Source organism: Microcaecilia unicolor, chromosome 1, assembly GCF_901765095.1.
Source record: "Microcaecilia unicolor chromosome 1, aMicUni1.1, whole genome shotgun sequence".
NCBI lineage: Eukaryota > Metazoa > Chordata > Amphibia > Gymnophiona > Siphonopidae > Microcaecilia > Microcaecilia unicolor.
In genome coordinates this window covers 104494336-104520126 of record NC_044031.1, presented here as the reverse complement: position 1 = coordinate 104520126, position 25791 = coordinate 104494336, and the positions used below count along the sequence as shown (strand labels likewise).

General features: G+C 41.7%; 1 protein-coding gene across 1 annotated transcript in view; it reads right to left on the bottom strand.

The window, feature by feature from the left end:
* The window catches only part of LOC115467686 (abl interactor 1), a 244673-nt gene that overhangs the window by 10944 nt on the left and 207938 nt on the right, over positions 1 to 25791 (bottom strand). Inside the window, exons 8-9 of the mRNA XM_030199283.1 lie at positions 15043 to 15129; positions 12582 to 12758 (exon numbers count right to left, since the gene is read on the bottom strand). Coding sequence (XP_030055143.1) covers positions 12582 to 12758; positions 15043 to 15129 — 264 coding nt within the window. The remainder of the gene's footprint in view (positions 1 to 12581; positions 12759 to 15042; positions 15130 to 25791) is intronic.

Here is a 25791-nt window from a genome sequence, read left to right as displayed (position 1 = left end):
CACCTTCTCTAATACCTCTTTACCCTCGTCAATACAGGCCTCAAAACCACCACAGTATAGGAACATCTAAGTGCCATTGATGCCTAACAATGAATGGACAATAACCTTCTATCTGCCCACCTATCAGTTTCATGATTCATGAGAGGCCTGGTAAACTTCCACACTGGGGCCTCATCATCATCCTGCAGAGTCATGCTAACCCCATTCAAGCCACTGCAGGACATCCCTCTAAGATTAATCACATGGAAGATTCTCTTTCTCACTGTCATCACTTCTGCTAGGTGCATCACTGAGCAACAAGCACTCACTGTTTACCAACCTTATACCCAGTGCTATCACAACCAGGTCTTACCCAAGGATGGTTGCTGCCTTCCAAAGTGACCAGACCATTATCCTCTCCTCCTCCAAATGACATGCCAGTGGAGCAGAAACTACATACCCTTTACTGCACATATGCCCTTTGCACCTACATCTAGAGAATGACACGGGGACGGAGACCCACAGTAAACGTGGGGATGGGAATGGGGACAGAGCTCATGGTGACGGGGACAAACTTTGACCCTGTGTCATTTTCTAGTTTGAAGACTGTTGATGAACTGGACTATTATTTATATGAGTGATGCAATGATATTTTCATTTTTTTGGAGAAACAAGCAAACATGCTGGCCACAACTAGCAAAATTTGCATGGGGGATCCTGTGCATCCTACTACCAGCACATCTTCTAAGAAGACATCTTCTATTGCACGAAGAACTGTGGAAGACAGGAGAGCTAGACTGAATCCTGAGATTGTTGATGACTTATTCATCCACAGATTAAAAAATCATAACAGTGCTTCATAGGGCATATTTCTCCCCCCAAAGGCATACAGATTGGGTTCTATTTTGTGCCCCTCAACACTTTAACAGGGTGTATTAGGATTCCTTGGGGTAGTAGAAATCAGCTACTGTTGGGGTTGGAAGTATAGAGGGTGGTGGTGGTGGTGGTGGGGAGGCTTATTATAGCGTCTTCTTGTTATTGTTTTTTATTTGTATTTTATATACAACAGTTGTGCAGCATATTGCTCCTTTTCATACTTTAATAAAAAGATTTAAGTATAAAATCATAAGCATTCAAGGCTTCTGCAGATGAGGACAGAGCCCACGGGGCGGAGATGGGGACAGAGCCTGCAGGGGCGGAGACAAGCTTTGTCCCCGTGTCATTCTCTACCTACATCCACAAGATGAAGCCCTTCCAAAAAGTCTCTCAACTCCATCTCCTTTCACCACAGACCAGAATGCTCTCCCTGTGGACCTCTAACTGTATATTCTTCTGCTGCAAAGCATGCCTCCAACTCAAAGAAAAAATTTCAACCCATCAACTCAAGGCCATGGCAACAACCCAGCAGACCCGCACTGACGGCTCCTTTGGCAGAACTATTCTGAAAATGGCGCTTCCACTCTAGACCTTCCGAGGGGCGGGGGGGGGGGGGGGGGGGGCCTTCCATTCTGCCCTCAACACACCATTCCAGATCTGAGTTTTTTGAAACAACTTATACTGATGTCCCAAGCACATACGGTTTAAATTATGATAACAGTACAATAATCTGGCAACCAAAAATAGAAACTACTACCCCCAAAAAAGAGGCTCAAATTAATTTCCAATGACATAATATTTAACTTCAAATAAAAAAAAACCCTTTTAGAAAAACAAAACTCTATTTATCCACCAATATATTAGCATCTCAAGATTCTCTGAAAGATTCTCCAGCATGAAAAGTCTTCACCAAGGAGAGATAGAAAGGAGAAATCTCATACAAACATGTAAAAATGGGAATTCCACAACTGCCATATCAGCTCCAAACAGTTTTACCCTTCACGGGCTCTTCAGGAAGCATCATATTAAAACAAATAAGCGCCAATCATCATTGTCAACACAAGTTCATTAAACAGTATAGCAAAAAGCTTTCAAAAAGAAAAACAGCGCATGCTCGCTTATCACCCAAGAAAAACCCATCAAAGATCTGCGCTTATCAGGACACTGTAATCAACCTACAGCTCCTCTTGTTGACCTATAAGTGCATTCACTCTGCAGCCCCTCACTACCTCTCCACCCTCATCTCTCCCTACACTACTTCCCTAGAACTCCGTTCACTAGGCAAATCTCTCCTAATTGCAACCTTCTCCTCCATCACTAACTCCAGACCACTCCTTCTATCTCGCCGCACCTTATGCCTGGAATAGTCTTCCTGAGCCATTACGTCTAGCTCTATCCCTGGCTGCCTTCAAATCCGGGCTAAAGGCCTACCTGTTTGATGCTGCTTTCGACTCCTGACTTGTAACTTTTATCTTCTCCTGATGTGTCCTTCTGTCTGTCCTTCTCTTATCTTTTTTGGTCCTGTCTGTTTGTCCTGATTTAGATTGTAAGCTCTTTTGAGCAGGGACTGTCTCCTTCATGTTCAATTGTAAAGTGCTGCGTACGACTGGTAGCGCTATAGAAGTGATTTATAGTAGTAGTAGTAGTACATATTCCTACAAAAACGCTTGTCATTCCATTTTCAAATTCAACCCCAAAGGAGCCAAAGTTTCCCACATATAAATGAGAAAAAAACTGTGTTGCAACAACCATTTTGCTAAATCCCATTCCTCTACAAGGGTTGTTCTATGACCCTACTCCTCCCAGTTTTGGGTGCAAGGGACTGACCCCCTGGTGACAATGGATTGCAGAACAATGTTCAATAATGTGCGTCTTCACTTTTCTCAAAATTTTCCTGAATTATAGTTACATAATGCAAGGTTCTCATTAGGAGTCAATGACCAGGAAAGGGATCTAGGCGTCATTATTGATGATACACTGAGACCCTCTGCTCGATGTATGGTGGCAGCTAAGAAAGCAAATAGAATGTTAGATATTATTAGGAAAGGAATGGAAAACAAAATGAGGATGCTATAATGCCTTTGTATTGCTCCATGGTGTGTCCGCACCTCGAATACTGTGTTCAATTTTGGTCCACCACATCTCATAAAAGATATAGTGGAATCAGAAAAAGTACAGAGAAAGACAATGAAAATGATAAAGGGGATGGGACGACTTCCCTATGAGGAAAGGCTAAAGCGGCTAGCAGAAAAGACGGCTGAGGGGAGATATGATAGAGGTCTATAAAATAATGAGTGGAGTGGAACAGGTAGATGTGAATCACTTGTTTACCCTTTCCAAAAATACTAGGACTAGGGGGCACACAATGAAGCTACAAAGTAGTAAATTTAAAACGAATCAGAGAAAATATTTCTTCACTCAACGTGTAATTAAACTCTGGAATTTGTTAACAGAGAATGTAGTAAAACCAGTTAGCTTATCGGGGTTTAAAAAAAAAAAAAAAAAAAGTTTGGATGGCTTCCTAGAGGAAAAGCCCATAGACCATTATTAAAATGAACTTGGGGAAAATCCACTGCTTATTTCTAGAATAAGCAGTATAAAATGTATTGTACTGTTTTGGGATCTTGTCAGGTTCTGGGTACTGCTGGGCTTGATGGACCTTCGGTTTGTTGGATTAGTACTATTCTGTTCAGTACATATACTACCATCAGCCTGGATTTACATAACTAACCTAGCCTGGAGTTATATACAAGAAGATAAGTGACTGTGATTTTTTGAGAGACATTGATTGGGTATTTTTTCCTTCACACTTTGAAAAACTGGGCGGTTAGCTTTGTGAGTTTTTTACATTAGGGGTACAGGCTTTAAATTGATGTGTGTGTTTGGGGTTATTTAAGATTTACCGGGTTTATTACCGGTTTGGTGGTTTTGAGGGGAGGTGTTTCATCTTGTTAATTTCTATAATTAGTGAAGGAGAAGGAGAGTTTTTATACCATCCGTTTTTCTCACTGTATACATGAGTTTTTGCATTTGTTTTTTTTTTTTTTCTCTCTTATTCTCCTCACTGGAACCAGTGATAGTATCCTACTCCTTGAGAAAATAGTGGATGGTGCAATTTTTGCAGCATGTTCCCTATTAGGAGGGTTTGAGGTTCCCTGTTGATTAGAAATGATTCCGGTTGTGTAATCTTAGAATTACAAGGTAAGACACCCACAAAACTATAATTTCAAACGTTTTCTGGTATTTAGAATTTGAGTTGAGACGGTTTGAAATTCCCAGTTTTATATTTAGAGTTTGAACTATATTACATCATGAATCTTATAAACCACATATACCAAAAAGGTTCAATGCGGTAACATCAAAAGTAATCAGAGGATACTCTGGAAAATACAGTTAGTCCTTCCCAATACAAAACATAAAATGGAAAAGCATACTTAGGAAATACAATTAGTCCACCACAATACAAAACAAACCATAATCTGTGGATGAAATAAAGTAGTTTTAAACAATTTCCTTAATAAAAAAAATATTTTTTTGCAGTCTAATTGAAGGAAGAGAATTGCAAACTAGGGTAGCTTGAAATAATAACAATGAATTAAACGATCAGATTTGATCTTTCGCTCAGTGGGAAAAACCAAGAAGCATCTGGTCTCTAGCAGCATGAAATATAAAAACAATTTAGCTAGATAAGCAGGGGCACTCCGATAAAGTGATTTAAAAATAAGGGTATAGAGCTTTAACTGAACTCTTGCTTCGATAGGTAGCCAGAGAAGTTAGATTGTAAGCTCTTTGAGCAGGAACTGTCTTTCTTCTATGTTTGTGCAGCGCTGCGTATGCCTTGTAGCGCTATAGAAATGCTAAATAGTAGTAGTAGAAGTTTGTGAAAAAGAGGAGAAATGGATTCATATTTAAAAGCTGGAAAAAATATTATGATATACAGTGCACTCCATTTAAGTGCACGTCGGATAAGCGCATGCTCTGTTTAACTGCATGCCATACTTTGGTCCCGTTTTTGGTGCCATCAATTTCTATGGTGCCATCAATTTCGGTTTAGCGCACCACTTATAAGTGCAAGATTCGCTTACATGCATGGTTTAAGACTGCTCCTCTGCAGGGAAGACTCCGCATAAGCACGTACATGGAATATGGAAGCCGATTGGCGAATGACAACCAATAAGATTTCAAATTTACCGCCCCTTTAGCTGCCACAGGAAGAAGAACAGATATGGAAACCTGATTGGGACTCATGCAAAATTTCAAATTTATTCAAATAAGGCCCTCATCATATAGAGCGGACATGTGTTCAGTATTCAGTTTGACTTAACATACTTATGTAGCAGGTCTCCCAACATCTAACTGCTCCATGCTCCCAAATCCTATCAACATATTAAACTCCTCCCCCCCCCAAAAAAAAAAAAAAAAAAAAAATCACAAAAATCATTGTGTAAAGCTACTTGAGTTCTAATCCTCTATCTCTCTAAAATAAAATGCCAGATCTCAGGCAGAAGGGGCCATGAGTTTAGAGGGGGAAAATTAAACTGTCCATATTAGTCAAATTATTTACCACACTAAAAATTCTTCAAGTCAGGTCTATCAATCCTTGTTAATTTAGAATAGTATTCTTTTACTTGAAACCAATTTGGAGTTATACTGTAACTGAAATCCCCAGTTGCTTTTATTTTCTACTGTAGCAGCTATCCTCTACTTCCTTTCCAAACTCCTACAAATCCTTTTCAGTGTCAATAGCTCTTTAGCGAACCATTTATCTGACAACTTAAACCAGTTTAACCCTTTAAATCACTGGAACGATACCATAGAGTATATTTCCACTAATCTGGTTCCAATCATCAACTCGCTGATTACTTTGAATGGAGTCAAATACCAATTCCTCAACCTTACTCCAAAATTGAACAGAGTCAATGCGTCCCCTAGTAGCTCACTCCACTTTAACCTGCAAGTTCTGTTTACAATGTTCTCTCCAAGTGATCACAAATTCAAAAAGATAGTGATCTGACCAGGGAACATGGAGTATTCACTTTTACATGTTTGTGCAAGACTTCTCCTGTCTACCTCTCCTTTCTGGGAGCGTTGAGGATTTTTCATGATGGGGAGTCTTTCAATTGTCCTCAGAGAATTGAGAGATATGGATACATTGGTAGCTTAATAAAAAGTTGTTTATATTTTTCTAAAAAGTGTTTTTTTGAAAATTTTTAGTAAAATAAGAATATCACTAAATTATGATTATGCCTTATTTGCTGGTTCTCCAGTTTCTTGGTTACCACTATGTTTCTTACATTATGTACATTATATTTCTTCCCATTTCATTGGAAACTGACCTGCTCCATCAGCCCAACCTGGCCTACTTGTATCTTTAATAAAGTTCCATCACCCTGCTGGCATTCTAAACTGCAGTCTACTTTTTAGGCACTATCTCAACTTTGACCTTTACATCCCTATCCAGGTCCATGACACAAAACAGACTATAAAGGATGAACACACACTCCTCCACAGAACATCCCTTCAAAAGCCCTTCAACTTGGGAGTCATTCTGCTTGTCCATGGAGAAAGTGAGATTACTTACCTGTGAATGTGGGTTCTCTGTGGACAGCAGAATAAATCAACCACACCAACCCAACCCAACCCACTTTCTCCTCTTGGAGGAACCCATTTACATCTCTAGAACATACTGGAGCAGAAATGAGTGGGCAAAGCAAAGGGGGATGGTTTCTTTTCAATCCTTTCTGAGCTTCAAGAGAGCTTTCTGTCCATGGCACTATTGGATGACCTGTGGTCCACGGAGAGTCCGCAGTTACAGTTAAGTAACCCTAATTTTCATTTTTAGTTCAGTACCATGATTACAAACAGAGTAAAATTAAAGTAATTGTGTGCAGATCTTTCTCAGAATTTCATAAACGATATACATTAACATATGTAAAGCATGAATACAGCACAAATAGTTATAGATTCACGAAGAAAAATATATTAAAAAAATTAAATAATTTTAGATAAAATAATAAATGAAGACCCTGAACTTCACAAATGTGTAAAATTTCAGGAGAAATATTAGGATACAAAAAAAATGGAATCAGGAAATTAAGATATAGTAAAGTTACACACCAGTAGCAGATTTACTCCAAGGACAGCAGGATAAATATCCACACTGATGGGTGAAGATATCTGATGCAGCTGTGTGTGGGAACTCTTCTCCAGCAACTTCAAGAGGCCTTTGAGGGTGGCGCACCAAGTATGTGTGCACCTTCACCTTGCCACCATCACACAGGACCAAGCCAGTCTAATACTGTAGATGATAGAATACGACTCCATGGGGAGGTGGGCGGAGCTGTGTGGACATTAATCCTGTTGTCCTCGGAGAACACCTGCTACAAAGTGAGTAACTGCTTTCTCCACGGACAAGAAGAAAGAAAATCACCATACCGATGGGAATCCCTAGCTAACAAGCTGTCTGAAATAAAAAGGGGAAGAGAAGGCCTGCAACAAGCAAAGGCTTATTGGAGAACTGGGAAAAGGGAACAAAAAAAAAGTTTTTTTGTACAGTCTGAACAGAAACAAAAAGGCCTGGGGGTGGAGTCAGATTCTAAATCCCAAACAAATTCTGAAGGGCTCTCAGCCCAAACTGGTTGTCATGTTGTAAGTCTTGCTCTGGAGTAGCGAGATGTGAGGCTGATCCGAGGTGGGCAACCGATGCAGCCATGTGAGCCATTTCATGGCCCTCCAGAGTCAGCCCCCATCATGTTGGGAATCAAAAGAAACAAAAAGCTGGGTAGACTGTCTATGAGTGTTAGTCCACTCCAGATAGAAGTCGTCTCTCTTATAGTCAAGAGCGTGAAGTGCTTTTACCCTGATTGCATGTGGCCTTGGGAAAAGTGTTGACAGAACAATAAATTGGTTAAGATAAAACTCTTAACATTACCTAAGGAAGGAACTTGGAATGTGTATGCAGAACTACTATGCTATGAAATTTTCTAAAAGGTGGATCAGCTACTAGGGCCTGGAGCTCACCTATTCTGGAAGTGATCACCACTATAAACAACCCTTCCAGGTCAAGTCAGGTACTTAAGATGACAGGTGTCAAATGGCTCAAAGGGAACTTTCATCAGCTAGGTGAGACCCCCATGACAGTGTTTTTTTTTTTTTTGGGGGGGGGGGGGCTTGATGGGAGGTTTGAGTAACAGCAAGCCTCTTGTGAAGCGAAGAACTAAAGGCAGAGAAGATGGGCTTACTCTCTACACAGTGGTAAACTCCAACTATACTGAGGTGGACCCTTACAAAGTTTGTCTTTAGACCAGACTCAGAAAAATATAAAAAGTATTCAAACAGTTTTGTGTAGGACAGAAGAAAGGATCTACGGCCTTGCCTTCACACTAGACAGAAAACCTCCTCTGCTTGAAGCCATATGACCTTCTGGTGGAATCTCTCCTGGAAGCAAGTAAAATTCTGGGAACATCCTCAAGCAGGTGTGAGGAATTGACCTCTAGCCTCTCAACATCCAAGCTGTGAAGGCAATGGCTGAAGACTGGAATGCAAGGGATCCCTCATTCTGAGAGATGAGAATCAGAAAGCATTCCAGTCTCCATGGATCTTGGCAAGCTAGCTCCAGAAGCAGGGGGAAACATAATTGCCTTGGATAGTATGGGGCAAAGAGGATCATGATTCCCGTATCTTGCTAAAGTTTTCAGGAGAGTTTTCACTATGAGAGGTGTTGGAGAAAACCTAAGGCCCTTTCCCAAATCAAGAAGGGCATCCTTGGTTAGTCTGCTGTGTGATCCTTGTCTGGAACAGCACAGGATGACTTTATGGTTCAGGTGAGTGGTAAAGAGGCCCATCAAGGGAATTCCCTGCTCTTAGAAGACATCCCAGGCTACGCCCAGTGTTCAGTGACTAACTCAGCCTATCTTCCAGACAACTGCTCTTCCCTGCTAGATAAGTGACTGAGCATCATCCCATTGGAGGTGGCCCAGTGCAGCATTCTAACTGCTTCCTGACACATGAGATACGAATCTGTGCCTCTGTTGATGAAGTACTTCACAACCTAATTGCCTGTCTGAATGAAGACAATTTGATTCAGTAGGCGATCTCTGAAAGCCTTTAGAGCATTCCATATAGCCTATAACTCTAGGAGGTTGATCTGGTGTTCTCTCATGACCCTGGGTGTGATGCCCATCTATATGAGCCCCCCAGCCCAGGTTGGATATATTTGTTGTCACGGTCTTGCAATATGGAAGAATCTGGAACAGAATGGTAGTCCCCTGACCAAATTGCTGCAGATTAGCCACCAAGACAGACTTCTCAAGGGAAGAAGAGACAGTAAATGATATCTACTAGGTTCCCTTGGCCTGGGACCATTGAGAAGCTCAAAAGCGTCTCATTTCCTCTTGAAACATGGTTTGGATCTAATCCTCGAGGGGAGCCATTAGTAAAGACTGGAGTTCAGCCACTGTAGTCACATCCTTCAGAGACATCAGGGCCAAATCAATGGCCTGGTCCCAGATTGATGGAGGCTGGCACACCCACTCCAAGTCTTTAGAACATGAGCAGCCCTCATAAGAGGGGCGCTTCTCTGATATTGATGGCTTTCATGCCCAAGTGCTCTTGACGCTATGTCTTGAAGGGGAGGGGGAACCAATGCCTCTTGGCCTCTACCCGACGCACAGCATCAGGGTCTCTCAGCGTCAATGAGGACAAACACAAATCCTTTCTTGCCCTCGGGTGGGATTGGAAGATGCCTGATCCCAGTGGCTGTTACCGACACATGTCATCGCAGCAAGTAGAGACCTCCTTGATGTTGATACATCTCCCTTGTTTGATGCAGCTCTAGGAGTCATTAGGACAGATGCTTCTAATGCCGAAGTCAATGGACTGGACCTCTGACCAAAAATAAATTTGTACTGCTTTTTATGATCTCTAGTACTCCTTCTTGACATCTGTGAACAGAGTTTACAAGGAGTAGGATTATGGTCAGGCCCCAGACACTGCAGGCACCAATTGTGAGTGTCCACGAGGGTCATCGTTCTGCTACACCAAATGCACTTCTTAAAACCAATGGGAGTCTTAAGTGATAAGTCAGGAAAAATATCCAAGGTGAAATCAAAACGGCTCAATGTTGGAAAAATACCTCAACCTGTGCGCTCTAGGCCTAAGGGGCCTAGAGCGGCAGAACATAAGAATAGCCATACTGGGTCAGACCAATGATCTATCTACCCCAGTATCTTGTTTCCAACAGTGCCCAAGCCAGGTAAGAAGTACCTGACAGAACCCAATTAGTAGCAACATTCCAGGCTACCAATCCCAGCGCAAGCAGTGCTTTCCCATGTCTACCTCAATAACAAACTATGGACTTTTCCTCCAGGAAACCTAGCTATATTAACTGCTGTTACCACATCCTCTGGTAACGAGTTCCAGAGCTTACCTATTCATTGAGTGAAAAAAAATATTCCCTCCTATTTGTTTTAAATGTATTGCCATGATTTGAGTGTCCCCTAGTCTTTGTACTTTTTGAAAGAGTAAAAATTCTATTCACTTCTACTCCCTAAATCATATCTCCCCTCAGCCGTCTCTTTTCCAAGCTGAAGAGCCCTAAACTCTTTAGTCTTTCCTCATATGAAATGAGTTCCATCCCCTTTATCATTTTGATTGCTCTTTTTTTTAAATCTTTTCTAATTCAGCTATACCTTTTTTGAGATATGGAAGGAAACTTAGGAAATGCTGAAAACCTGACTGGGGAACTAAAAAGGGAAGGTAGGCACAGGCCCTGTGTGAGCATTTACATGAGAGAAACGAAAACAAGATAAATTTATGATCTCTAGTACTCCTTCTTGACATCTGTGAACAGAAATTTAAGGTGTAAATCGCACAGACAATAATGAGAAGCAAGATGAGGGGAGACCACAAAATGTGACCTCACTGCTCTGCAGAAAAAAAAAAACTGGCTTGGTCCTATGTGACAGCAGCGGGTGGGAATATGTGCGCATACATGTCGCCCTCAAAGGCTTCTCGAAATTGTTGGATAGCAGGTCCTATTCAGGGTTCCACTGGATGTTGTCACCTATCTGTGTGGTGATTTCATCCTACATGTCCTTGGAGAAACAAAGGCATATGCCTTGAGGAATTCTGCACAACAGAATATATAATTTCTGCAAAATTACCATTCTATGCAGAATTCTGCACAAGAACCAAACAGGCACTGGTAGCTGGCAATATTGCCCCCTCCTCCCTTCTCCTACACATAGTTCTCTTCTAGGGAGGGGTGTGTGCACCCACACCCCTCCCTAGACATCCCTCAACATTCCTCTCCTGCTCTTTTCAGCACAAACAGAAGAGGAAGAGAGCACTTCATACCAAAGTGTGAACTACTCATTTGCCACACTAGCTACAACTGCAGAATTTAAGCTATGGCATTCTACAGTGTCCCTTGGAGTTCAAATTCTGTAGTCAGACCCAGCAGAGCAAAGATTGAGAATGTGACCAAGCATGCAGCCATTCTCCTCTGTTTGTGCTATAATGCACAGAAGAGGGCAGGGAGAGAGAAAAATGCAGGGTAAGCTGGGGGAAGAGAGCTGCTCACCCATGTGTTAGAGGGGAAAAGGGGAAGGAGAGCACTAGGAAGTACCACTAGTGAATTATGTGAGCATTAGCCAGTGATACCATGAGAGGAAGAAGGCAAGAAGAGAGTGAGTTGAGGTGGTCTCTAGGGAGGATTTACAAAAGCTACAAGATACAGCGTATGGGTGAAGGGATGGGTTTGAGAGAGAACTGAGAGTGCTCGGGCAGAGACTAACAGCCATGTTGGAGTGTGTACCTGGTGAAGGAGGAGTAAGGATTGAAAGAACTACAGTGAGTGAGGAACATGGGGAGAGGGGGTTTAGACAGCTATAGGAGTGTATGTGGTGATGCAGGAGGGGCAAGAGATTTTAGATATACAGCTAGGGGGGTGTGTGCATTAGGAGCAAGAAGGATTTTAGAAAGAATAATGGGGTATGTTGTCTGGGGTGGGGGAATGTGTGAGAAGAACTATGGGTATCTCTATAAGGAAGGGGGCTGAGAGAGAGCTATGGTAATGTATGTGCTCAGCAAGGGACTTGAGAGACAGACGGATAGAACTGGGAAGTCTTGCTAGGATAGTGAAAGAAACAAAGGGGTGGTAGAGAGAAAATTGAGGCTTTAACTTCTCAGGGTGCAAGATGGGTAGGAGATTAAACAGGGAGGGGTTCAAGTTAGTTGTTGAGTGAGAAACTGCAAGAGAAGGGGGGCAGGGTCTGAGTATAGGCTAAGAGAATGCTTTGGGGAGGGGAGGGGTATTGGGGGGGCACATCAGCTCTGGGGAACACAGGAACCAGGCTTTTATGCTGAGGGAATACTATGCAAAAAGGTTACATAAAGAAAGCAGAATTTTAGAAAACTACATGCAGAATTGACATTTTTTTGTGCAGAGTTTACCCAGGAGTAAAAGGTAGCAAGAGAACTAAGACTCTTGATATCTATTTCATCAGTCTGCATACTATTGTTGATTCAATATAGTTTAAACAATTCAATATAAAGATACTGAAAAGCAATGTAAGAACTAACTTCACTGTATTGTTTCTCGAAGTATTTTAGAGAGAGCCGAGTTAGTTGTTGCCTATTACTGATGAGATAACATACGTTGTGCAAAAGTATACAACATCAACAATGGAATTCCTGCAGCAGACATGCAAAGCATAGAGGCTTACTTGAGTTCTGAGAATAAAGAGGCCCGCCATTAACATGAGGTTGAGCAGAAAACTGAGAAGTCACAGAGGGAGTCCGTCTGTATCCACCAGAGGTCGCCGAAGAAGTGGTGGAGTTGTGTCGTGAGATTTGTCTAGTCATTGTACCATACTGGGAACCAGGAGCTGAACCAGGACCAGCTGAAAAGAATTAGCCAAAACAAACCACATAGAGGACTTAAGCATTGCATGATTTAGTGTAGCGTGCAGAACACAGACCAAAGCTTTGCAATCTGAGAAAACACACATAAGATTCAAATATGCTCTAGCTTAATGCCTCAAACTATTTATAAAACATTTCAATCACTGATTTACTATGTTATCTCCTACCATTAACATGCTCTAAGTACCCTTATATCTACTACCTTTCACCTCAGCCCCAATTAAAGCAAGGCTTGTGTGTTAACCTGATTCCCTAGTCAATTCTTTTTTTAAATGTAGACAAACTGCAGGAATCTGAATGCTAGAAATTAGACCACTGTAGTAAAACAGGTAAGATTTTTACTATACAAGACGCAAACAGAAGAGCATGTCACTGATCCTTTTAACTGTTGGTATGGGGCATGCTTATGCCGCCTTCCCACTGTGCAAAATTTCTTCTGCTTAAAGTAGCAGCATAAGGACCTTTTCTAGTCATAAAATAGATTTTAAAGTATTTGACCAACTTTTGGGAATCATTTCGGAATGGAATTTTGGGTTCTAGCAGTGTTTCTACAGATTTTCAAAGCAAGGAAGATTTGGACACCACACTCCAAGGACACAACATTATGAAAGCTTTAACAAGCCCATCCACCAGAAGGGAAGCTTATGTTAGGTATACAGAGTTGTGCTAAATCAACAAAAGACTCGTATAGCAATGTTTCTTGTACACTTTTCTTTAATGATTTCTCTTACTAAAAAGCATTCACTTTCATTTGTGATCAATTTGTTTACACAGACACATAGAGTACCAACAGGCTATCCCTGCTAGCTGTGTGCTGTTTTAGTATGCATTAGTTATGTTGGGCTGTAGACCATTTTAGATCCATGTCACTTTTAGATCACAAGAGCTGAAGAGAGGGGTGTTCAGGGGATAAAGCTGGAAACAAATGAAAATGCTCTATCTGAACAAAATACCAATTATATAGCTTAATATTTTAACGTGTGTGTCCATCCACTCATGCATGCTTAAGTCAGTGGACTGGTCACTTTTCCTGAAGAGTACAGAAAAGAAAAGTGTACAAGGTGTTTATATAGGGCACAAGGCTTTACCCAGCTCAATGCATCAACAGGTATCACTAGCACATGGACAGGAAATTTGCCAGCCACTTCCTCTCCCTAACAAGGATTTGCTTCTCTCTTGAATCCAGCCAAGCAGTAGTTGTAGGTGAGAACTTTCATGTGGTGTGGAGATTTGTTTCTTGCAGGACATCATGATGGTGCTGCTCTAAGCACTATATGGTGTATACTTTTACACAGTTCTCTCCCAACCACCAGACTGCTCTCAGGAGCACTATATGCACCACTCCAACCACTCTTGCTCACACTGGCAAGTCACTTAACCCTCCATTGCCTCAGGCACAAACCTCTTTGCCTGAAAGCCCTCTAGGGACAGAAAGTTTACCTGTAAATAATATGTAAACCACTTTGGTTGTACCACAGAAAGGTGGTATATGAAACGCATTAACCCCTTTACCAGAGAAGTGAATACAGCTTCCCTCTGGCTCTCTATGCGACAGTAATAGAACTACCACCCTGTCAATAGTCCTGGTTCCCTACTTCCCACTTCATCTGTACAGCAATTCAGAAAAGGAACCCTTAAGCCCTTTCTTCTGACCTCCACAATCCAAATGTGCCTTGATAGCAAATTTCCTGCCCCCCCCCCTCAAAAAATACATTTTTCCTTAACAAAATACTGCCCATGTACAGGGGAAAAAAAAATCAAGCTTTTTTTTAATTTTCAAAAACAAAAATACTCTTGGAGAAAAAGTCTAAAGGCAGTGAATGATGGTTCTGGGGTACTTTAGAATTGGCCCATTGCCTAATGCTCCCTTTTGGGAGGGGGGGGGGGGGGGGGGGAGAATCAGTTAGCAAAAAGCTGTAACTTTAAACCGAACTTCTTTCATATTTACAGCTGCCCATTTTATTCCTGCCAAAACAGCTCAGGTATTAAAACCAGACCACCCTTACTGTACAGAAAAGAGACTTACAGAATCTCACAAACCACAAGTTAAACAGGATGACAGCCTTTTAACTTTCACAGCAACAAAACAGTCTTACTCCCACATAAAATTAGTTTTGATTAGATTTTTTTTACAAAAATTCTTCATGCAAATCAGAAAAACTACTGAAAAGGCAAATCATATGAATGCATCGATTAGAATAAAGAAATGCATTACTCATCAAGTGAACCGAGAGCAGTGGCTCTAATACAGACAAGTCTCACCTATCATACCGCTCATCAAGAATGCCGGTGGCAGAGGTGGGGCTGGTGGAGGAGGTGCAGCTCCAGGAACAGGAGCCAAATTTTGTGCTAGTAAAATAGTTTATATTTCCAGTTAGCCTAAGTTTTGTACAATAGTAATTAAGCTCTTTCAAACAGAAATAGCAAGCAATGCACAATACTTTTAGAGCTTGCAAAAAAAAAAAAAAAAAAAAGGGTCAATTCAGGATATGAATGTACATCCAATGGGACCACGATGTTCGACCTGCACGGTCCATTCAGTCTGCCCAACAAGATAACTCATATTTGCTGCTTTTTGTGTATACCTTACTTTGATTTGTACCTATGCTCTTCAGGGCACAGACCGTATAAGTCTGCCCCGCACTATCCCCGCCTCCCAACCACCAGCCCCACCTCCCACCCACCGGCTCTGGCACAGGCACAGACCGTATAAGTCTGCCCAGCACTATCCTCACCTCCCCAGCCCTGCCTCCCAACCCCGGCTCTGGCACAGACCATACAAGTCTGTCCTGCCTCCCAACCCCGGCTCTGGCACAGACCGTACAAGTCTGTCCAGCACTATCCCCGCCTCCCAACCACCAGTCCCGCTTCCCACCAACCGGCTCTGGCACAGACCGTATAAGTCTGCCCAGACCTATCCCCGCCTCCCAACCTCCAGCCCCGCCTCCCGATCTTGACTAAGCTCCTGAGGATCCATTCCTTCGGCACAGGATTCCTTTATGCTTATTTTAATCAAGCTCTAAATGTTTAATGAAACGGCAAACTACTAATTCTAACAAGCACACTGAAGGTAAAACTATTTTGAAATTATTCCAGAAAGGTTATGCAATTTGGGATCCTCAACATCTGTCTACATTTTTTACTGGTTTTATTTTTAATTTTGAAATAGATTATAGGCCTTAGTAGATACAATTTAGAAGCTGCAAATATGGCCAGTATTAAAATTAAGAATTTAGACATGTTACTTCAACATGTTCCTTAACTTCAAAGAAGCAGAACTTTGTGTCAATAAGATCATGATACTGTTTCTGGCACATCACAAGCTGAGGGCTGCTTAAAAAAAAATGCACAGCATTCACCGGAAAGAAGAAATAAGACACTGATGGGCAGATCAAAAGCCCTGCGCTGTTCCAAAGAGTGCTCCAAAAATAGCGTTGGAACAGCACAGGGCTTTACCGCCCCTATGACCACAGATAATAACATGTAAATTTATGCATGCTATTACCTCTGATCATAAGTGCGGGAGAATTATGCCTGAATCCTTCCGTACTTGTTTGACAGGTACGGGCTATCAAAAGCCTGGACCTGTTAAACATAGGGGCTGGAAGTCTGTGGGACCCCTCCCCCAGACCCCCCCCCCTTGCAAATAAAAGGCCCTGGTGGCCTAGTGCCCCCAAGTCCCCACACCAAGCCAGAGACACGGGGGTTGAAGGCCCAGTGGAACTCAAGTCCCCCTGACCCCCCCCCCCCCAACATAAGCTGGCGACACAGGGGCTGAGATCCAGCGGACCTCCAGCACTCCTGACACAATTTCACCCCCCACCCCAAAAAAGCACTGGTGGCCCAGTGGTCAGCCTCCAGTACCATAACAGTGGAGAAGGGAGTAGTTTCTTCCTTATATGGTGGTGAAGCACTGCCCAGCGAATCCCAGGATACACTGAGCAGGGCCAGGTGCTATTTTTAAAGGCAGCACTGGAAGAGAAGGGAATGTACTACTACACTCCCTCCTGCACCCTTAAGGAACCAAGGGTGGGCCGCTAGACCACCAACTTTTTTTTTGGGGGGGGGGGGAAGAGGGCTTAAGTTTGCAGACACTGGGCTACTAGGGCTAGTGTCGCCAGCATGTATTGGGTGGGGGGGAGGGGGGGAATGGGATGGGAGGGCCTGTTAACATGAGAATGCATGCTGGACAGGGCTCTCCATTCTTCCCCAATGTTCCATAACCCTTATGCGAACTCTGAGCTGGTGTAGGGTTTGCCGCGAGCAGCTCGACAACGTTTGGTGTGCTGCCTGCTGATCATTGGGGAGGAACATGCTTAGAATGCATCTGCATGCTACTTGCGCTAAGAGACCTGTTTAGCATGCATCTGAATGCTACTTGTGGTCAGAGCCCACAAAGTTTCACGTGCTCAGGGGCTCTGATCATGAGGTGGTAGCAAACATGAGTGATACTATGGTGCTAATACCCTCTAGCACCCGTGTTTGCTTCTGATCATTGGCCCATGAACACGGTACAGTAACACCTAATGGTCAAAGGCAGCTCAGCTGTACTGGATTTTAGAACAGCTGAGATCCCTGATCTATTGACCACCACTGCAATTCTAGGGACAGAATATATATATATATTGTGACAAGGCTACATCCCCGATGTATAGAGTGAAGCAGCAGAACCATGAACTACATATCCCAGAATGCATTTCCAGCCCTAGCAGTGAGATCCCAGGGGATAGGCAAGCTGGCCATATACCGTCTCTGACCACAAGAGGGAGGGTGAATGAAGGAGCCAGTTCCCGGGATCAGCAATCTGTATATCATGCTGCCCACCTGTAATAGGGAGGGGTGGGCTGAAAAGCAGGAGGAGGATTGGATGGAAGAGGGAATTAATCAGCCTGAGCAGGGGAAGAAAGGAGAATGGAATGGGAGCTTGAGGGCTGAGAAAGGCAGCCCCTGAAGGTTTGGAAACCTACATGGTTTTGGAATTTATTTTGGTTTAAACCCTGCTTAAGTAGAGAAGCCTGGTTTTCTTTTGGGGAAACCCTGAGTGGTGGGGGAATTACTACCCTGTTTTGAAACCTGATTATTGTGAGAACCTCTGAAGTTGGAAGGCTTGTTTATGAAGGAGGGCTGCCTGGTGGGAAGAGGGGTTCAGTTCAGGAGGGGAGGAGCAGTGCAGGCTGAAAATCCTTGGGCAAGACAGGTCCCTAAAGAACTGAAGCAGACTGAAATACCTTGGGTGGAAGGAAGTCCCAAAAGTATTGAACCTCCTGAAAGTAAAGGCTGCTTGGTGATTAACACTGTCTTGAGGGGAAATCCTGCTTGTGGGACAAGTACTATTTGTTTGCTACTGACTGGGACCAAAAAAGCAGAGATTTCCAAAGAACTATTGCATTCCCCTCAGGGAAGGGGGCAAAGTCTTTGTGTAATTGGCTGATGTACTAAGCAAGGCAGAACAGCCCTGCCTGAGAAGCAAGTCTCTACTCTGGAGTGAAGTTTTGTTTATGAATCTGGAAAATAAAGGAATGTTTTGAAGTATTTCCTGGTGGCAGTTTTGTGAAGTTCTGGCTATTCCTGGGAGGCAGCTTCCTCCCCCATACTGGAGCAGCGGGCCTGTTTACTATATATATATATATATATATATATATATATATATATATATATCACGAGTCCTGCAGGAGCCGCAGCCTTTTAGCCCACAGCTCACTCCGTGATACCCTATTACACACCCTCTCTTCCTTTCCCTCGTCAGTCATCTCTTTCTCCCTCCTGTGGCCCTTGTCTACTGTACTTTGTTATTGTATTATGGTTTGTTTATTAACTATTGTGCGCCACATTGAGCCTGCCCATGGGCAGGAATATTGTGGGATATAAATATAAATATATATATATATATATATATATATATATATATATTATATTTGATGGGGGGGGGGAGAGCAAATTAAAAATCAGAGGTACTTCTCAATGAAGGGTCAACGTGCTACATTCCCAAAAGTGGCTGCTTCCTAATCAGTTTGAAGTCCATAGGAACAAAAGAAAAAAAAAACCAATAAGAAAAGCAGAGTCGCTTACTTGTAACAGAAGGTTCTCTGAAGGCAGTAAGATAAACCAAACATGCAAGTGGGTGTTATCATTTGACCAAGCAACACGTATGAATTTACAGAGTTTTAAAGAGCCAGGTTTTTATGGGCATAGACAGGACTTTGCATACAGCTGCTATCTCACAAGTCTTCTCAGTTTAATTCAGTGCTTAAGCATCATCTCCTGGAGGTATATGATTCATCCTATCTATAGGAACTCTTTACAGACAAGTACTTTCATTTTTTGTCAACAAGCAAAGTGAATCAGCCACAAAAGTGGGAAATCCCATAGCTGATGGATACTCTATTTTGATTTTGCTTTGATTTCTGAAGGCAATTCAGGTGCTTCACCTAACTAAAAAGGTCATACTGCGTGACCAAATGCATTGTCTTCCAGAGACAAACTGTTTAGACAGTACTGAGACATTATGGTGTGAAAGAACCACCATGTTTCAGCACAACTTACTTCTTCAATGGAAACTGAGCAACGGTGAACTCATGTTGCTGTGGCTCGATGTGCCTTCATTGGATCAGCCAGATGTAAGGCTTAGATACTACAGTTCCTTAGCTAGGTTGATAAAGTTATTTTAACTACTGCAGTGCTTAGCTCATCAAGATTGAGGAATATGAAGCGTTGAGTAAACTGGCAGTGTAGCTGTTCTTTAAATGCACAGAGCTTATTAAAGTCATGAGATTTCTGTGATCCCTCTAAAGACAGTCTGCTTGCCAGTTTGAGAGGAAAGCTCTCCCCAATTGGCTGATATCCAATATACTGGAGACTTTGAGACAACTGGAAGGCTGATTTTGGATAGCTTTTAATGAAACCCAGCACTTATGGTAGTTCAATAACCGCTCAAAGAAACCATACAGCCTCTTTGGAAGAAGAATTCCATACCAACCAATGCCTAGATAAGGATAAACAAAGATTTATTTATTGTGACACTGCCGTTAGGTATTTTGTGAAGATTCTCAGGGCTGCTGATAGTCCAAAGGGAAGGACCCAGTATTGATAATAAGCACCATGCTCTATGAAGCAGAGCAACTTTCTGTGTAGAGGGCGATTTAATATGCAAGCATACACATCCTTACTATCTATGGAGCATGGCACTATCAATCTCATCCCTCTCAAGTTTTTGGAATTAAGAAACATCTGAAGACTTGGTTGGTTTTCAACTCTATAATCTTCGACTGCTCTCTCCCTCTATCTTCTGCTGAAAGAGAGAACAACATTTTTGGCTAAGTGATGTTAATATATGGCCTAGCTTTAAGGCTACCACTGGAATAGTGATGGCCAAAGCTATGCAGCCAAGAACAACTGGAAAAAATACTGACTAGGCCAAAGAACAAGCAAGTGAATTAATATTTGAGAATCTGCAAAGAGCAGGTCTGAATAATGACTTCTGACACAAATTGGTACAATTTTTAAATCAAATATAGCATCTGTAATGAAAGATCAGATGAATAAAATGGAGCTTATTAGTTTTGGTATACAATGATACAGAGGTAATACAGAGTTCATGAGAAAAGTATGAAAAAGTATTGCAGCCGGAAGATGTGAAACTGTTATCTCAACGCTTCCCAAAACATGTTGATAATTAGCAGTAGCTGAGAACGGAAGGAGGTGGGCACATCCGACAGCAGATCGCATGGGAAAGTATGATCTCAGAAAGTGAGAAAGATTAGGAGCAAGGTTTCTCACTATTCACTTCTATGGAGAGGATAGAGTATAAAAGATGGCAGATTTTGGCTTAGTTTGAGAGTCCTCTCCAAAGCTTCTGTCAGACGGCGAAGCCCTGTGCGGCTGAAACCAGAATCTGATGTCTGTATTTGTATCAACTTGAAGACCTGTGTTTGGGTAAGAAATAAAATGTATCTATCTATCTAAACCTATCTCTGTCTTTATTTTTATTGATTCTATCTTCTCTTTACCTTACATTTAGCCTACAAGGTAGATCATATACAAGTGACACTCAGTCTTTGCAGAAACTTAGACAGATGTTTAATAAGATTTATGTGGGAACATAAATGGCCCAGAGTATATCTAGATCCAGAAAACAAACAGAAAGCAGTAGTTATGGGAATTAGTTTTCAATTACAGCTCCTAATGCCACCCCCTTATGATTGGGTGACAATGGAGGTTAGAGAAACTATACAGAACCTGATATATGAACTAAGTACCTTTAGTCCCCCGTGTGACGGAGTCAGAAAGAGGTCTATAAGAAGAGATAATTAAAAACAGTGAGAAGAAAGAAATGGGCCAATCTGATGAGACAGATGGTATCCCCAATTTATTATTTTCAATATTTATTCGTTGTTTTTTTTTTTTGTTTGTTTTGTTATTAATGGTCAGGCCATCCTGAAAAACTTTAGGTTGTTCAAAAATCTGAGTCTTGAACAGATTCTTGTTTATCTGGAAAAATGTAGAAAATTGTGGTTGATGCTGCTGTGTCTAGGATACTGTTGGTAATGGTTTTTGATACTATCTCCAGTATAGGAAGGGCTACCTTCCATGATGAGGTGGATTATTCCCTAGTGGTCAAAAATCAGAGTTTGGATGATGGAGCATAATGTTGATATTTTTACAATTTCCTTCAAAAGAGTTTCACTGTGTAAGGAACATCTGCCCTGTTTTGAACATCTTCATGTAAGACAGACACCTTAATCTACACAGGAGGTGCATACTGATGTGCCAATAGTCTCAATCAAATACTACCAGATGATTTCCACACTCCAGTATAGCGAAATGATGCAAGAACTTTTCTCTTCCTCCTCAGGAAAATCATTAGAAAAACATTTGAGCTTCTAGAGGCATTCATGCATGTACTACTTCTTACAAGCATAATATAACTCCACCAGTTCGATGTACAAGGTTCTTAAAATATCATCTTACAACAGTTTTTTTGAAAAGGAAGAGAAAAGCCTCAAAAGTGGATAGAGGTGTTATTGTAAATAACACCTCTCTTTCAATCACTGGCTTAAAAAAAACTCCCAAAGTTTTAATTCAAATATTTTAAATTTTTGTTTTAATTAATAAAATACTGTGTAATGAAACAAGATTTCCCTGACATTGGCCACAGTTTTGCGGTGCCAAATCCCACTGCCTCAGGAGGTAATGACCTTCATAAACATGTTTCAAGTTTCAATATCGACCTCCAAACCGATTCAAAATTGGTGTGAAGGTCGATACTGAACCTTGAAATCCTCTCCTAATAAGATCCAAATGCTATGCATCTTTACTCAGTGGAATACTGGAGTATCCTTGGAATTCTTTGTTTTCTTCAAAGCAGATTCCACCACCAAAAACTGTGCCAATCACAAAGAGATTAACTCTGGGCTTGCTTGAATTTAATAATTAAGATCTAATTTCCTTGATACAGTAGATCTGAAAACTGTATTCCGCACTGCAACTTGTCTTTCAGAGCGAGCATCAGCATGACAAAAACATTTGCCCTATGTTCTCTATCTGCCTGAATTACAAAGAGAACCTCAGTCTTTTTTTTTTTTTTTTTTTAAACCTAGCTTTTTGCTTATGTATTAATACAGTGGTACTGCCAATTATATTTCTCACCCTTCTGTTGTTCAATTAATTGTTTGCTCGCCTTATGGATCATTATTATTGTGCTACTCTACACGCCCCCCCCCCCCCTTTTCATATGTTTGTGTTTGTTTTTAGAAGATTTTCAACTGAATTCTGTACTGTACAGCACTCTGGTGTGCTTTATGGAAGGCAGTATAACAAATCACTCAAACAAATCTTCATCCAATCTGGTTAGAACTGTGATCCTCAGATGTTCATCATGGCAAGGAGCAGTAAGGACAACCTTTTCCTCTGGCTGATGAAACAGTGAGGGTACAGTTCCCTCTGCATTAGTTATCTGTAAAGGAATCTCAGGGGAACTTTTCCTGAAAAACCTCCAACATGCCTGCAAAAAACTGATAACTTTTCATAGCATATTCCTATCTTTTTTGGATAAAGTAGTTATAGTGACTAAGCTGCCTTACGGACTTCTTGGACAAGTATCTGAGACTCTGAAGTTGAATGCAACTTATGCCCAGACAACTTGTGTGCAGAACCTTGTGAGAAGACTGCTTATTCTGTATGTTGCTGCAGAACTACACCAAAACTTTTTGTTCAGAGAAAAATTAGTGCTTTATGCAGAACTGTTGTGCAGATTCTCTTTGCTGATTTCCGCAGCATTTTTTGCTTGTCTCAAGTTATCGAGGTGTCATTTTGTACATTAATTGCTTTGCCTTGGGGGACATCCTGGCACAGTGCACTCAATTTGGGGATATTCTGGGTGACAGTGAGACAATATTTCATACACAGGAATGTCAATTAACCCACCAATGCCCCAGGTACAAAACTTAGAGGTCCCTTAGGCTGTGGTAAGCGCTAATGCATGATTACCACAGCTTAAAAGATTTTACTGTAAGATGTACTGAGGCATCATGAAGTAAAATCCCAATGTGCTTGCGGAGGGTGTCTCCGTGGAGCAGGCATGACAGCATGAATCAGTTAGCACAGCCACATTATTATGCACTAATTAGTGCACGATTAGAATGAGAGCAAGGGTTCATACACTAATTGATCTTGGATCTGATGGAATCTTTGGCTGCCAATTTTAAATTAAAACTGAACAAGTATAAAACCAAGTTCCTAATCCTAACCAATTCTGCCCACCCAATGACTGTTAAAAACTTCACTACTGATGATGTGTCCTACCCTTTTTCTACCACCATGAAAATCTTGGGAATAACTATTGACTGATACCTATCATTTGAACCTCAGGTTTCTGTGGCGATTGAAAAAAAAATTTGGCTTTTGTTTTCTCTTTTTCGTTCCATTTTTAGTGCTATCCAAATTTGATTACAATAATGCTGTTGCTCAAGCCTAAAAGTCTCTTATTAAAAAACTTCAAATAACTCAGAATACTGCAACTTGTCTCGTATGTAAAGCCCCTAGATTCACCAAGTCAGCTCCTCTTTTAATCAAACTGCATTGGCTTCCAATAAACACAAAAGTTACCTTTATAAACTACGTGTACTTGTTTATTAAATTTTATTTGGTCTTTTACCTGACTATATGCAATACTTGTTAGAATTACCTTTATGCAATACTCATCTGACGTCAAGAGACTGTCTTCACCATTTTCTGTGTTGTAAAAATCTTCGTTACAGATCTATTCATGATGAAAGTTTCACATACCAAGCTACTAGGAAATGGAATTCTCTACCCAAGTCACTCAGATGTATTACTGACTACCTGAAATGTCTTAAATTGTTGAAAGCATTCTTATTAAGTGAATTCCTCACCACTGTTGGCGATGTTATTCTTCTAGTTAATTTATTTCAAAATGAGTCATCTTACTGCTTGGATGTTTTTACCCATTGTTTTGTATTTTCGTTATAGTTCTCCTATTGTAATTTGCTTTAAAGGTCTAATGTAAGCCACACTGAACCTGAACTTGTTTGGGATAATGCAGGGTACAAATGCCAGAAATAAATAATTTTTTTGTTAATGGCTGCACGCTGTTAAACAATATCTATATGGTGGAAAACAAAACATTTTTTTTTGTTACATTTGTACCCCGCGCTTTCCCACTCATGGCAGGCTCAATGCGGCTTACATGGGGCAATGGAGGGTTAAGTGACTTGCCCAGAGTCACAAGGAGCTGCCTGTGCCTGAAGTGGGAATCGAACTCAGTTCCTCAGTTCCCCAGGACCAAAGTCCACCACCCTAACCACTAGGCCACTCCTCCACTCCAATATTCAAACCTGTTCTAATGTTTTGCTAAAACTGGTCAGAGGGGATCCTATCCAATATTCAACCCTGTACTAAAATTTTGCTAAAACTGTTCAAAGAGAGGGGATCCCATAAATGCAAGTGATTTAATCAATTAAACAAATAAAACGTCAACTGTTTGGGGGTGGCTATCCAACAACCTTACACTCTCTCTATAGGGCTACTATCACAGGCTTTTTTTTTTTTTTTACTCCAGTAAAAAGCAGCAGCAGAAAACTTCTCCAATTAACAAAGAAAAAACGGACGCGATGAGCGGGAGAAGACGCTGAGTGCGCAGCTCCTGCCTTCCCTTAGATTCTTTATCAAAAATTCGTCCTAAAAATTGGATACAATACCCCACAAACGAAGGTAAACAAAGAGTGCTTAAAAGGAGAAAAGTTTAATACCAATTTGGAGGAGAATGACATCTAAGATTACCAGAAAAGATAGAGAAAAGACCCGGCCGCCCGATGACAAGATGGCGGCTCCGGCGAGCCCGGGGACATCAGCGGTGGGATCCGCGTGGGCAGCCGAGATTGTTGGGGAGGTTACTCAAGCATTGGAAGCCATATTGGAGAAAAAGCTGGGAGCGCTGGATAACAAACTAGAACAACTACATAATAGCGTAACGCAGATACAATTGGACATGGGACAATATCAACAACGGGCAAGTGATACGGAAGATCGTGTGGACAAAGTGGAAACAGAAGTAAGCCGCTTACAAAAACTAGTAGCTACTTACGCCGATAAAATCGAGGACCTCGAAAACAGATCGAGGCGTAACAATCTTCGCCTCGTGGGGCTTGCTGAAGATTTAGGAGAACGAGACCTGGCCAAATACCTTGAGACGTGGCTTACCAAAGAACTACAACTACCAACGGAGCTGGGCCCGCTGCGAATTGAAAGAGCGCATCGGCTGGGCCTTAAGCAGGGAGCAGAAGGGCGGCCCAGGGTAGTTATTTGTCGCATACTTAATTTTGCCCACAAGGTAGCCATTTTGCAGGCGATGAGAGGTGGAAAAGATCTACACAGTGGCAATAGGAAAGTATTATGCTTTCAAGATTACTCTGCCCCGGTAGCGGCGCAACGAAAGAAATTTTCCCCAGTGTGCTCGGAGTTGATACAGCGAAAAGTTAGATTTGCACTGATGTA